Here is a 16,085-nt window from a genome sequence, read left to right as displayed (position 1 = left end):
AGTTCTTTTAATTGTGATGTTAGGGTGTCAATTTTAGATCTTTCCTGCTTTCTCTTGTGGGCATTTAGTGCTATAAATTTCCCTCTACACACTGCTTTAAATGTGTCCCAGAGATTCTGGTATGTTGTGTCTTTGTTCTCATTGGTTTCAAAGAACATCTTTATTTCTGCCTTCATTTCGTTATGTACCCAGTAGTCATTCAGGAGCAGGTTGTTCAGTTTCCATGTAGTTGTGCGGTTTTGAGAGAGTTTCTTAATCCTGAGTTCTAATTTAATTGCACTGTGGTCTGAGAGACAGTTTGTTATAATTTCTGTTCTTTTACATTTGCTGAGGAGTGCTTTACTTCAATTCAACAAGAAGAGCTAGCTATCCTAAATGTATATGCACCTAATACAGGAGCACCCAGATTCATAAAGCAAGTCCTTAGAGACCTACAAAGAGACTTAGACTCCCACACAATAATAATGGGAGACTTTAACACCCCGCTGTCAACATTAGACAGAACAAATGAGACAGAAGGTTAACAAGGATATCCAGGACTTGAACTCAGCTCTGCTCCAAGTGGACCTAATAGACATCTACAGAACTCTCCACCCCAAATCAACAGAATATACATTCTTCTTAGCACCATGTCACACTTACTCCAAAATTGACCACATAGTTGGAACTATGTTTTTAAGTTCAAACTAAATGTTTAAGGAATGCTATATTATTTAATTCCGTAATTTCCCAACCTTTTGGATAAAAGGGCTTCTATCCTACAGTCACAGTGTGGAGCGCTCTGAGGTTGTTTCAGATTGTTTTGTTAGGTGGTTTCACGTTCCAGGAAGCTACATCTTATGCCTGATCTCTTCTGTGTTAGTCTGCTGCTTGCCGCAGGGGTGGACATAGAGAGGAAAGCAGCCAGTGTTCAGGGTGAGAGGAGACATGATGATGCCTCTCTAAGGAGAGTTCATGGAAGATCATCACTCATTTTTTTTTTGTTAGCGTAGCCCCTGAGTCCCATCATTTGATGGAGGCAAAGCAAATCCCTCTTCTTCTATGTTCTTTGGGATCATTTTTGGTTCTTGTGGCAGAATCCAAGAATATGTTGTTCATCTCTTCAGCATTGGCATTAGTGAAAATCCCCTTGGGACTTTGGCATCTGGTCTTCTCTTTAGTTTCCAACGCTGTTGCCAGTTTTCATCTTTTTGTAATTCTTTGTGGATATTAAAATGGAAATTGGAAGAAAGGCATATTAGTCCCTGAAGTTTATCCTGACATTAACCCAGAAGTCCTACCAATTACTTTTCAGTAATGAATAGGAAAATATTATATTAAGGGTATGATTCAGAGATTTTTGATATTACTTTTTTCTTGAGTAGACTACTTAAAAAACTTAATAAGCCTTCTTAATAAAAATCTACATGAAAAGTATCTTTCCATATATAACTCTAGACCCAGTGAATTCAACTTATCGATTTCCTCACTGAATGTCATCAACATTTTCTAATTTCCATGCCTATACTCTTAATTTATGGTAATACTTGCATGTTGAAATGGCTTTTCAAGAAGCATGGGATTTACACAAACCAAATGTCACCTGCCCCCCATACACACACACCCTTAACAAAGGAAATAAGTCCTGTAAGGAGTTTCACTGGGATAGTGGTTAAAAATGGGTACTCTTTGATTAGATCTGGTTTAAATCCTGTCTCCTCCGTTAATTACTTGTATGATCTTTAAGCGTTGATTTCCTTGTGTAAAATGTAGTAATAGTTACATTTATCTGTAACAAATGTAACAAATAACAGCCTATCCTGTAGACACCTATGTGAGGATTTAGTGAGTGTGTTTGAAACATTTAGCACCATGCCTGGAACATTGTAAGAACTCAGTAGCTGGGAGTGAAGATGATAACAATGATGATGGTGCTTACAAAGGGTTAACAGGTTGGACATTACCCTGTGGATGTCTTGGTCAGTGTTTTCATTAGTAACTGGGGTGTTTTTTTTTTTCTTCAAAATTTCTTCTCAGAAAGTATTGTCATTGCTATTTCTAAAAATTTGATACTGCCTTTCAGGGTGTGTCTTTTATGACAGATGGTCAGCAGTTAGTGGTAAAAGAAGTATGGAATGTAATAGCATTTCATTTATTTGTGGGAAATGTTTTGTTGCCCCACCCTTCAACTAGTAGGAAAATGAAAATCAAAAACTGGAAACTATTTATAAATGGACAGTGCTGTGATCTCAGTGTCTGAAACTGTAGACTTTTAGAAAATATTTATAGCATATTGGAAACTGGTCACTGGTCAGTGGCTGTCTCCTTGCCCTGTTTTGTAAGTAAAATACTCTAGAAAATGTGAAATGTGGGATAAATTTAAACAGAATACTGAAAATATTATCAGAGACAATGATATAAGACTTTATAAGTTTTCAAGAGAAGAGGGTGAAGAAAAATGATGAACTTTTATTAATAGAAGCATTTGCAGTTAATAGAGATATTTGTTTATGGAGCCTTAAAAATAAACCAAATGAATGGTAACACTATACATTCAAGGAGACATGGAAGCCATGTGTACATTTCACTGCACGGAGGATTTAGCATGGTGGTTACAGAAGGGATTTGGGGGTCAGTCTGCCTGAGTGTCAAACCCAGCCCTATTACCTGATTGTGTAAGTGACTTCACCGTGCCATGCCAAGCTTGTCTCTACCTCACAGTGCTGAGGGTTGAATGAAATGATACATGTATGAAAACATACAAGCATTTCAGATGGTGTGTTGCACATAAAAAATTGTTCTATCAATACAAGCTACTGTTATCCAAACTAGCCTGGCCAAAACAAACGAAACCCCAAAATAACTAGTTTGGTTGTTATAGGCATGGGTAAAACATGCCAGCTTCACCGGTTTAGAGGTAGGTCTTCATCACTAAGTGGCAAGTGGTAAACAAGATAGTTCCGTTATTTTCTTCACATAGGTCTTTGTCTACTTATTGCCATAGCCATTCATATGTGCTGGGATGGGGGTAAACATTATATGGTGGCAATCCTTGAACCGTCCCATGGGTGCCTACCTTAAAGAAGCTAATTAGAGAGCTCTGCTTTGTTCCTATCAGCCTGGAGCCCAAGTATTTGCTGTCATAAAAATACCCATTACCTTGGTTCACCTAAAACCAGGACATTTCATAAACTTGTGTGATTATTGTAAAAACCATTTATCATTAACACCATCAGTCATTATTTAGAGATTTTTAAGTCACAAATAAAATCAACAGTCTAATAAAGACAGTGTTGCTCATGCAGCTAAACGATACCATCTGCCAAAACCAAAAAATTAGGAAAATACCTAGATAACAGATTGCAATATATATATTTTTAATAATGAGTAGACTGTGTGACTTGACTATATTGACACTGATATTTTTCTAAAAAGAGACTCTCGTATTAGAGAGAATATCATAAAGTGTCTTAGAAATTAAAGTTATATCTACCCCAGTGTGTTTCATAAAGGGAGCCCTTGCCAGCCAGAAGAATAGGTAGGAATATTAATGTTTCATTTTATGTTCATATTATTCTTGTGTCTATGTCCCAGGTCATAGTCTTTGTGGTTATATTATTTCCATATCTGCAGAATCCGGATCTATGCTTTACAGTAAAAGGGGTTTTGTTGCCTCATGCAATTCTCATAACAACTCTAGAAGATAGGTACTTCTATCTAGATTCTGCTAATGAGAAAAACAACACTCAAGTTTATATAGCCAGTAATTGCTGGAGTTGGGATGCACACCCTGAAAGGCTTTGCTCCCAAAGACAATGCTATACTTCTTATGAGAGAGTGATGTCTTCAGAAATTGGTCAGGAGGAAAGTTCATTTTCTGATGATTGTATGGAAATGAAACTTTGGAACTGTATGATGTACAGAAGAATCCTGGAATACTATAGTATTTGTAGCATTACCTAAAAATGAATGTGTGTGTGTGTGTGTGTGTGTGTGTGTGTGTGTGTGTATGTATAGAGAGAGAGACATATAGAAGATAGAAGCTAACACATGATGATAGTGTAGCAATAATCAACCTCACAACCATTTTGTGTTTCTGATAGGGCCACTATTTATTCTGCAAGATCACAAGCGATCCTAAGAGTTGATATTGCTGAAACTGTGTTATGAACATACAACATATACCTTTTCTCCAAACCACTTTGGTATACACACCTTTGTGGAAGAAATTGTGTCATTGTGATAAAGCTTTGTGTTCAAGGTACTAATATTCCTATATGGCATATATTAAGATATTGATTATAGGAAGTTGTCAACAGATTTCTTAAGATACTTTCTGGGAAACCAGGACTTTTCTTCAAGGGGAAGCCATTATCATTATATGTGGACTTCTTACCTAAGTGTCCTAAAAGCTAAACACCCATCTTTTGCTCTATAGAAAAAAACCAAGAATTTGGAACATGTAATCACATATGGTGACCTCTATAACAAGGCCAGAGAGCAGTGATACTTAATCTTAGATGTGTGTTAAAATCAGATTGCATTTTTGACGAGGGTGCCAAGATAGTTTCATTGGGAAAAAATAGTCCTTTCAAAAACGGTGCTGGGATAACTGGCTATCCACATGCAGAAGAATGAAGTTGAAGAAGCATGACATCAGCAAGATGGTGGACTAGAAGACCCTAGTGCTCCTCTCCCTCAAAAAGACAGACAGAACAATGAATAAACAACTTCATTTTAACGAAAATAACTGAGGAGGAGCACAGCAGTGCACAAGAGAAGTAACAGATACCCTGGTGAGCACAGAAACTTGGGATGGCCACATAGAGAATGGGAAGAAATGCCAGGCCTCCATTACCCTAACACCAACTGGAAGCAACTGGGAATGGACTAGGAGGAATGTCTCCCTACTGCAAGGAGGTCAACAAAAGGATCCCAGCAGCCCCATCAACACCGTGGATACCTAGAGACCTGAGCACTGGGGTCCCCTGCAGTCCTTACACGCACTAAGCCTAGCTGAGGGAGCTGCCTGAAGTCCACATGTCTGTGCTCCCCCCAGAGAAGGAGCCGACAGTATGACCCACACCCTGTGGCCCACATAGTTCCCGTGCTATGCCATCTTGGACTTGGAACTATGGCTGGGTGTGTCTTGCTCTGGGGGCAAGTATGCATGGCTCTCTTTCATCCCTGAGGCTAAGCCACTGATGAACTGCCCCAGCCCAATGGCCTGACATCCCCAAGTTGAGCAACTGTTTTGTGCTTCCCTGTGGGGCCAAGCAGAGGTGGAGCTGCTGCACCTCCCACCACCCTTTCCTCCTCAGGCCAGAGCTGAAGCAGTGTCCTGATTCCTGCGAAAACAGTACTTTGACTGCTCAGAGAAATCATGCCCCTCCAGTGCCTAAGTCAAAGCGGCACGCTGCATCCTAGGGAAATGGTGCCTGGTCCACTCAGAACAGTCATACCTCCTGGACTCAAGCTGAAATCACACATTACTCTCTGGGGAATTGGTGCTCTGGCTGAGCTGAATAGCTGTAAATCCCAGGGCTGCGCTGACATGGTATCCTTTGTCCCAGGGAAACTGAGCAGTGGCTGAGCTGAGACACCCCATCCTGCAGGCCAAACAACTCTAGTGTCCTTCCTTCCTGGGGCTGTACTAGCCTCCTGAAGTCTGAGCTGCTGAGACACCCCTCTCTCTGGCGAGTGGAGTCATTGCTGTGCTGCTCCTTGTCTTCCAGGGCCCGAATAACAACTGTGTTCTGTCGTTCTAGGGTACAGCATATTTCTCTGCAGAAACCTGACAAGCCGGGAGGGAAGTGGATGACATATTCAAAGTACCAAAGGAAAAAAATGGTCAGCTAAGAATGGGCTGCCCAGAAAATCTACCCTTCAGAAATGAGGGAGAAAGAAAGTCTCCCAGACAAACAAAAACTGAAGGAATTCATCATCACTAGACTAGCTTTACAAAAAACACTCAAGTGAGTCCTATATCTGGAAGAGAAAGGATGATAATCATTCTCATGAAAACATACACAAGTGTAAAACTCACTGGTAGAGCAGATGCATAAAGGAGAAAGAGAAAAGACTAAAACCTTGTTACTACAGAAAGCCACCAAACTGCAATGATCTCAAATATCTTTCCTGACCACAATGAAACCAATAACAAGAGGAACTTTTGAAACTGTACAAACACATGGAAATGGAAATTAAACATGTTCCTGAATGGTCAATGCGTCAATAAAGAAATTAAGAAGGAAAATTTTAAAGGTCTTAAAACAAATGAAAATAGAAATACAGCATATCAAAACCCTATGGGATACAGCAAAAGCAGTGTTAAAAGGAAAATGTATAGCAATAGATGCCTACATCCAAAAACTAGAAAGATTTCCAATAAGCAGCCTAGCAATGCATCTCAAGGAACTAGAAAAGCAAGAACAAGCCAAATCCAAAATTAGTAGAAGGAAAGAAATAATGATGAAAACAGAAATAAACAAAATTCACACTAAAAAAATACAAAAGATCAATGAAATGAAAAGTTGTTTTTTGGAACAAGTAATAAAACTGACAAATAATTAGCTAGATGAATCAAGAATGTAAACGGTCCAAATAAAATCACAAACAAAAAAGGAGACGTTGCAACTGATACCATAGAAATACAAGTGATCATGAGAGGCTATTATGAACAATTATATGCCAACAAATTGGAAAATCTAGTGGAAATGGATAAATTCATGTATACATACAACCTGCCAAGATTGAACCAAGAAGAAATAGGAAACTTCAATAGACCAATTATAAGTAATGAGATTGAATTTTATAATAAAAAGTCTCCCATCAAAGAAAATCCCAGGACCTGATTACTTCACTGCAGAATTCTACAAAACATTTAAAGAACTAATAACAATTCTTCTCAAACTCTTCCAGAAAATTGAAGAGAACGTACTTCTTCTAAACTTATTCCACAAGACCAGCATTATGCTGATACCAAAACCAGACAGGGATACAAGAAAAGAAAACTTTAGGCCAGTATCCCCAATGAACATAGATGCACAAAGCCTCAACATAATGCTAGCAAACTGAATCCAGCAACACATTAAAAAGATTGTTCACGGCCGGGTGTGGTGGCTCATGCCTGTAATCCTAGTGCTTTGGGAGGCCGAGGTAGCAGGAGGATCACTTGAACCCAGGAGTTCAAGACCAGCCTGGGCAACACAGGGAGATCCCATCTCTGCAAAAAATGTAAAAATTAGCCAGGCATGGTTGCGTGCTCCTATAGCCCAGGTATTAGGGAGGCTGAGATGGGAGGATGGCTTGAGTCTGGGAGATTGAGACTGCAATGAGCCATGATCAAGCCACTGCACTCCAGTCTGGGCAACAAAGTGAGACCCCATCTCAAAAAATAAAAATAAATAAATAAAAATAAATTTAAAAGACCATTCACCACGATCAAGTGGAATTTATCCCAAAGTTGCAAGAATGGTTCAACATATACAAATCCATAAACATGATACATCACATCAACAGAATGAAATATAAAAACCGTATGATCATCTCAATAGTTACATAAAAAGGATTTGATACAATTCAACATCCCTTCATAATCAAAACACTCAACTAATTAGGTACAGAAGGACCACACCTCAACACAATAAAGGCCATGTATCATAAGCCCATAGCAAACATCACACTGAATGGGAAAAAGTTGCCAGCCTTTCCCCTAACATCTGAAACAAGACAACGATGCTCACTTTCACCACTTTTGTTCAACAATGTAATGGAAGTCCTAGCCAGAGCAATAAGGCAATAGAAAGAAATAAAGGGCCTCCAAATTGGAAAGGAGGATGTCAAATTGTCCCTGTTTGCAGATGATATCATCATATACATAGAAAACCCTAAAAGCTCTACCAAAAAACTCTTGCAACTGATAAACAAATTCAGTAAAGTTGTAGGATACAGAATCAACATACGGAAATCAGTGGCATTTCTATATGCCAGCAACAAACTAGCAGAAGAGAACACACAAAAAATGAAAAGATATCTTGTATTCATAGATTTGTAGAATACATATTGTGAAAATGATCTTACTACTGAAAGCAATCTACAGAGTCAATGCAATCCCTATCTAAATACCAATAACATTCTCAACAGAAGTTTAAAAGTCCTCGAATTTGTATGGACCCACAAAAGACCCTATAGCCAAAGCAATCCTGAGTGAAAAGAATGAAGTTGGAGGCATCACACTGCCAGGTTTCAAAACATACTACAGAGCTATAGTAACCAATACAGCATGTTACTTGTGTAAAAACAGATTCGTATACCAATGGAACAAAATAGAGAACTTACAAATAAATTCGTGTATTTATAGCCTACTGATTCTTGACAAAGGCACCAAGAACATTTATTGAGGAAGAGAGAGTCTTTTCAATAAATGGTGCTGGGAAAATTGGATATCCATATGCATAAAAATGAAACCAAACCCCTGTCTCTTACCATATATAAAAGTCAACTCAAAATGGGTTAATGACTTAAATATAAGACGTGAAGCTATGAAACTCCTGAAAGAAAACATTGGAGAAATGCTTCAGAACATTGGTCTGGGCAAAGATTTTATGGAGAAGACCTCAAAGGCACAGGCAACAAAAGCAAAAAGAGACAAATGGGATTATATCAAACTAAAATCTTCTGCACAGCAAAGGAAACAATCAACAGAGCGAAAAGACGGCCTACATAATGGGAGAAAATATTTGCTAACTCTTCATTCAACAAAGGATTAATATCCAGAATATATAAGGAACTGAAACAATTCAACAGAAAAACCCCCCAAATAATCCAGTTTAAAAATGGGTAAATGAGCTGAATAGACACCTCTCAAAATAAGAAATACAAATGGCTAGTAGATTTATTTTTTAAAATGTTCAACATCACTAATCCTGAGAGAATGCAAATTTAAAACCACAATGAGATATCATCTCAACCCGGTTAGAATGACCATTATCAAAAAGTTAAAAAATAACAGATCCTGGCAAGGTTGTAGAGAAAGGGGAACTCTTATCCACCATTAGTGAGACTGCAAATAAATCTAGCCATTGTGGAAAACAATATGAAGGCTCCTCAAAAAACTAAAAATAGAACTACCATATAATCCAGCAATCCCATTACGGGGTATATATGCAAAGGAAATGAAATCAGTATATCAAGGAGATATGTGCACTCCCATATTTATTGCAGTACTATTCACAATACCCAAGATATAGAATCAACTTAAGAGTCCATCAGCGGGTGAATGAAGAAAATATGGTATATATACACAATGGAATACTCTTTAGCCATAAAACAAAATGAAATCCTATCTTTCACAGTAACATGGATGAAACTAAAGGTCATTATGTTAAGTGAAATAAGCCAGGCACAGAAAGATAAATACCACATGTTCTCATACATGGAAGCTAAAAAACGTTGATCTCGTAGAGGTAGAGGGTAGAGTAGTGTTTTTCCTGGGGGATGGGAAGGGTAGGGGAGAGGAGAATAGCCAAAGGTTAGTTAATGGATATAGAAGTACAGTTAAATAGGAGGAATAAGTTCTAGTGCTCTATAGAACTATAGGGTGACTACAATTAACAACAATTTATTATATATTTTTGAATAGCTTCAAGAGTGAATTTTGAATGTTCTCAACACAGAGAAATGATAAATATTTGAGGTGATGGTTATGCTAATTACAGACTTATCATTACACATTGTACACATATCTTGAAATATACTGTAGCCTATAAATATGTATATTTTTGTGTCAATTAAACATAATAAAAGCAAAAAAAAAGAAAATGAAGTTGGATCTCTACCTCACAGCATACACGAAAATTAACTTAAAATGGATCATAGACCTACATGTAAAAACTAAAACTATAAAACTCTTAGAATAAAACTCAGGAGTAAAGCTTTGTGAGCTTGGGTCAGACAGTAGTTTCTTAGATAAAAGCAACACAAGAGAAAATACATAAGTTGAACTACATCAAAATGCAGACTTTTATTCTCAAAATGATGTTCTCAAGGAAGGGAAAAGTCAACCCACAGAATAGGAGAAAATATTAGCAAATCACGTATCTGATAAGGGACTTGCAAATAGAATATATAAAGAATTCATGCCACTCAACCATAGAAAGACAAATAAAATATGAGCAAATGATCTGAATAGACATTTCTCCAAAGAAGATATATAAATGACAAATACGTACATGAAAAGATGCTCAACATCATTAATTATTAGGAAAATGCAAATCAAATCACAATGAGATATCACTTTACACCAACTAGAATGGCAACATTCAAAAAGACACATTAATAAGTGTTGTCAAAGATGTGGAGAAATTGAAACACTTATTATTCCTGGTGAGAGTGTGAAATGGTGCAGCTGCTTTGGAAAATTGGCAAGTCCTCAAAATGTTACAGAGTTACCATATGACCCAGCAATTCCACTCCTAGTTATAGACCCAAGAGATATGAAAACAAATGCCCACACAAAAACTTGTACATGAATGTTCATAGTAGGATTATTCGTAATAGCCAAATATTGAAAACAGTCCAAATATTAACCAACTAAATAGGTAAAGAAAATGTGGTATCTTCAAACAATGGGATATTATTCAACCATATAAAGGAATGAAATATTTGATGCATGCTACCACACCGATGACTTTGAAAACATTACGCTAAGTGAAAGAAACCAGTCACAAAAGGGCACGTATTGTATGGTTCCAGTTATATGAAATGTCCAGAATAAGCAAATCTGCAGAGACAGATTAACGATTGGCTAGGGCTCGGGAGGGGAGTGGAGTAGAAAATGAAGAATGACTGCTAAATGGGTACGATATTTCTTTTGGGAGGATAAAAATGCTCTAAAGTTAGACTGTTGATGATTGTGCAACCATGTGAATATACCAAAAACATTTAACTGTGCATTTTAAATGGGTGATTGTATGGTTTTAAAATTATACTTCAATAAAGCTAAGTTTGAGTACTTTTATAAATCTTTATGCTGATGCTGAAACTCAGACCAATGAACTCAATCTCCTGGGATTGAACCTATGCATCAATATTTTTTAAGAGTTCTCCAGGTGATTGCATTGTGCAGCCAAGATTGAGACTCATTATGTTTGAATCAGCCCTAATCCAAATAAGTTTTTAAGAGACTCCAAAAGAGTTGAGATCCCATGTGGAAGGACTCCAGGAGACTTCCTCAAACCATGATACTACAAGTGTGGTCCTGAGATGAGCAGCATCAGTATCACCTGGGAAACTGCTAGACGTGCAGATTATTGGGCCCCATTCAGTTCAAGTACATCAGGACCCACAGTTCAACAAGCTCCCCAGATGATTCATAGGTACGTTAAAGTTTGGGAAGCATTGCTTAGGAGCAGCAGTTCCCACGCTTGGCTGCACATTGGAATCACCTGAAGAGTCCAAAAGTCCCGACGCCTGGGTTCCACCACCAGCGATCTTACGGGTATGAGATGCAGCCTGTGCATCTGGGGTTTAAAAGCTTCCCAGGTGATTCTAATGTGCAGCAAAGTTTGAGAATGCGTACTGTAAAAAACAGGATACTTAATGGCAAATAAGATGGTTAATAAAATTTTCTTATTTTGTTTTTAACAGAAGGATAGAGGAACATGCATAAGAAAGCGAAGATTATTGATGTCAAAAATGTCCAGAGAAGTGAGGAAGGGATGGGAGTGAGACAACAATGGAAAACCTTTGCCCTAAAAAAAAAAAAAAAAAAAGGAAAACTAAAACAACCCACCACACACCAGGCGTTTTCCTTCTAAATGCAAGAGGGGGATCTTTCATATATTATTGGAGACCACTCAAATTTAAGTGGCCAAGAATCTGTGGGTTCTTAAGAGGGTTTTAAAATTATGCTGAAAACATGTGGGTATTTACTGAACTTTCCTGTCTGAATTTATAAAGAGAAAGTTTATTAATATGGTGGTGAACATTTATTCCCAAGCTGTGTACCCATGTCCAGCTTCTTTGGTCTGGAGAAATGTTAACTCCTCAGTAGACAGTGGGCCCTGCGCAGGGTCTGGGGCGTGCTCTTCCTGTATGTGGCGTTCAGCCCTGAGGATTCTCCTCCCCAACAATCGGCCACGTCTCTCTAATGACCATTGTCTCTGCCATTTACTGGTCTTTTCAAAATTATGACTCTAAAATATCTCCTAGGCAAAATTATGAGGCTTGCAGAGTTAGCTTTGAGATTTCCCAATTCGTCACCCACCCCTTCCCCTCCTTCCCACAAGCTCCATTTCTGTCCCATGCCCCCAGATTGTCTTCTCCAGGTGACTTGAACCCACCTTCTTGGTTGCAGTATCAGTACATTGTACCCGTGTCTGCACTGAAATTAACCGTGCAGTTTCTGTACCTTCTTGAGTTGTGTGTGTGTGTGGTGGACGGCGGGGGAGGGGGTATAATTACTTAATTGAATCTGTGTTAATAACGTGTTAACTATTAATGGAAACCCACAGTCCCTCTCTACCTCCCCCTTGGGAAGTCCCTAATGGTGTTTGGTCATTGTTTCAATCACTTGTCACATATTGTGTTTTCTTGGCCTATATCTCTAACCACATCCTTATCAAAATATTCTGATGTGTGCATTTGAAAAGTAGAATCACAACATACTTAAGATAGTTGGAGGGCTTGGCTCCTATTTGCATCACAATGATTCTGCCTATGAAGATTTTCCCTAACAAACAGTCAACTAGGATTATATACAACCTGTGGTTTCAAAAAATCATCTCATCTTATTAAATTTTCGTATTTAAAATACCTGTGACTCTTCTGAATAATGAAAAAATGTCATGAATGAAGAATATGTATATAAACTGTCTCTAAAGTTATTAGGAAAATATTTTTATTTAACTGTGCCTAATGTTTGGGGGTATTACAGTGAACTCTACTTTTAAAGATGAGTAGTTATATATTAATATATTGGCCCTGAAATTTTGAGTTTTCACCCTATAGTCCAGAAAAGCCTTTATTTTAATAGTTGCCCTAAAATTTTAACACAAAAGTTTTAGTTAGCTAAATCTAAATTTAGTCAGTAGCTTTACCCCACTTCCAAACAATATAAAGACTTTAAAAGGCTTTCATTCTGATTTCCTTTCCTTGCTTGCTATTATTTTCCAGGATTTTAACTCTGTTTGCTTGATTTTGTTTGTTTGTTTTACAACAGTCTCACTTTGTCATCCAGGCTGGAGTGTAGTGGTGTGATCATAGCTCACTAGAGCCTTGAACTCCTGGGCTCAAGGGATCCTCTCACCTAGCCTCCTGAGTTGCTGGGACTACAGGCATGCACCACCATGCTTAAATTATTATTATTAGTAGTAGTGGTAGTACAGACCGGGTCTCAGTATGTTGCCCAAGCTTGTCTGAAACTCCTGGCTGGCCTCAAGGGATCCTCCTATCTCAGCCTCCCAAAGTGCTGGGATTATAGGCATGAGCCATTGTACCCGGCTTACTTGCTTGGTTTTAAGTCCACAAATTAGACATCATCATCATTCTATTTAGATTTTCTCATATTTACCATTTTCTTTACATATCATTGCTACTTTCATTCAGAGCTTCTGGGATCAAACTCTAGTGCCTGGCATTTTGGACTGGTTGATAGTCTCCAGGATATTCAGGCAGTTAAGTGCCTCCAAAAGAAAATGAGAAAATAAAGATCCTGGGAAATATGCCTCACTCCTACCCCTGCAGTGCTGCCACTGCTGTCCCAGGACCATGGGCACCCCTGAGTATCTCCCTTCCACTCTGTCTGATCACTGTGTTTTATGGAGTAGAGGGGGCAATGACATCTTATAGAATACTAAAGTTAAATATGCTCAGTTTAAGGAGCTGTCGTTTAGTCTGAGATTGTGTCTTTCCTACCTTTTTTGCTGTTAACTTTATTTTATAACATAATGGTGATGGTAGTTGAAGTTGGTTATTTTGTTTTGCTTTAAATTAATTAATTAAGATTTGTTTTTATATTTCCTTACTTGGCAAATACAAAGTTGTGAATCACAACCCAGAGATTTTGAAATTGTATTGGGTATTGAAATCCCAAACCACTGCTATAAACAGCTAGCTGTGAGTTTGGGGTGTGGACATTGGGACACGTGAAACCATGTCTTGGTTACGTCAAGAGCCTTATTGATTATTTAGATTATGTATGAATCCTGTGGTGTTAACAGTACTTTGCAACCTTTAGTACTTAGCTGAACTGTATTGGATCAGGGAGTCCTCAATACGCCCTCAATGATTTACATTGTTTTTAGCTACTTCCGTAAGGCTGAGTCTATACTAGCAAAATGACCTGGGTGCTTAATGTGCTCCCTACATACATCTGGTGACGTTTGTGCTCTCAGTTTTTTAAGAACACTGCTTTGAGAGTCACACAACCCAATATTCTACCAATAACTTACTATGTACCTTCATCATTTGTAAGAAGAGGGGGTTGAACTAAGCGATCTCCAAGTCACTTTTCTGCACAAATGTAGGTGGTGATTGTATTTGTGTGTACGCATTTTTTTTAAGCCTTAAAGAGATCTAGGTATTTCTCATGTATTTATATTAAATCTAAGATCCATGTTGCAAATTTGGATGTGGAAGACATTAATTTTTCTGATGTAGGTTACTATTTAAGAGGCATGTTGCATCTGTAATATTGGTGCCACCACTTTGGCAGATGCAGTTTCTTCATTTACTTATAAGTGTTCTGTCTGAAGTCTACATAAGGTGACTTGAGTTCTCATTTCTCTGGTGTAAAAAAATGGTCATGTTTAAATAAGGCCACAATATTTATTTCAAAGGGTCCCAGAATCATTTTTTTTAAATATCATCGTTTGCTTGACACATAAACAAATGATGACTACTTGAAGATGCACCAGCCGTGATTGTGGAGACCTCCAAGTTCATGACAGAGTTGTTAACTGGCAGGTTTGTTATTTCCTATAAGTACAAGGAAGGGAAGTATTAAAATAACTCGTGCCCATTAGAGAGAGGAAATTAACATTCCCTTAAAAATTGTTTTCCAGTGAAGGAAGCCCATCCCCCAGAATGGAGCTGCTGCATAATATCGACCCGAACTTCGTGGACTCTTCGCCGTGTGAGTACCAGTGCATTGCTACTAGATTAAATCTCATTGGCCCACCAAGGTGGTTTGATTACCTAGTGTGTCTCCAGCCTAGCTTTCTCTTTTTTCCTGAGTTGCTATAAAGCTAAACAGTTCTTCAGGACACACCTTCCACTCATCTCAGAGGGCAGTGTGCTGTGAAAGGAACACCAGCTTATCAAACAAGAAAGGTGAATTCTATTATTGCTCTGCCACTTACTAGCCTTTAAGCCACTGAACTCTTCCTGCCCCAGCCTTCCCCATTTACAAAAGAAGAACTCATGGCATCTCTGAGGCTCCTTCTCACTGTAGATGTCACGTTGCTGCCCTGTTCTTACCTGAGAGCTCCAGAGCCGCCTGCCAGAAAACTCACAGTCCAATAAACCACAGTTGGGTTCCAGCATAGTGTGAGCAACCACATTATGTGATTGGGCCGGTCAGGTACTGCCCAACACCTGCTGGGTGTCACAGGTGTGACTTTCCTAGCAGTCCTGGAAGTGATTCCGCTTGATCCTGCCTCCTGCCTAAATTAACCTGTAAAGAGCCCTACTATTTCCTTCAGGGCAGGCAGGCATGCATGTAGTGCTTCCGGATCACAATGGACTGAAATAGGCCTGTATAAATACCATGTGAGTGGCCCTAATGCCCTCAGCATTGTGAGCTTGGGCATAGAAAGCCTTAGAAATTAGACCCTTTGCCCAGCTTTCATCATAATGCTCATCTTGCAAACAGTGCCCTCCTATTCCTTTATTCATATGGGGGGCTCCCATCCACTCCTTTCTGGACATACTGCTGCCCCCTTAGTTCAGGCTGTCCTTACTTCTTTGTTTTTTCCAAACTGTATTATAGGTCGCCACAAAATATTCTTGCTCAGAGATTCCTGCTCAGAGAATTACCCCACAGTCATTCTAAATGTGTCACCGGGCACTTAGGTCCCACTTGCCCGGCCAGCCTCACTCCAGGC

General features: G+C 38.6%; 1 protein-coding gene across 1 annotated transcript in view; it reads left to right on the top strand.

The window, feature by feature from the left end:
* The window catches only part of ARSB (arylsulfatase B), a 195,697-nt gene that overhangs the window by 115,076 nt on the left and 64,536 nt on the right, over window positions 1-16,085 (top strand). The window contains exon 6 of the mRNA XM_017870901.1: window positions 15,045-15,115. Coding sequence (XP_017726390.1) covers window positions 15,045-15,115 — 71 coding nt within the window. The remainder of the gene's footprint in view (window positions 1-15,044; window positions 15,116-16,085) is intronic.

This window comes from Rhinopithecus bieti, unplaced genomic scaffold, assembly GCF_001698545.2.
Source record: "Rhinopithecus bieti isolate Rb0 unplaced genomic scaffold, ASM169854v2 scaffold_5216, whole genome shotgun sequence".
Lineage (NCBI taxonomy): Eukaryota > Metazoa > Chordata > Mammalia > Primates > Cercopithecidae > Rhinopithecus > Rhinopithecus bieti.
Note: the sequence above shows the minus strand (reverse complement) of the source record. Positions and strands in the feature narration are given on the sequence as shown.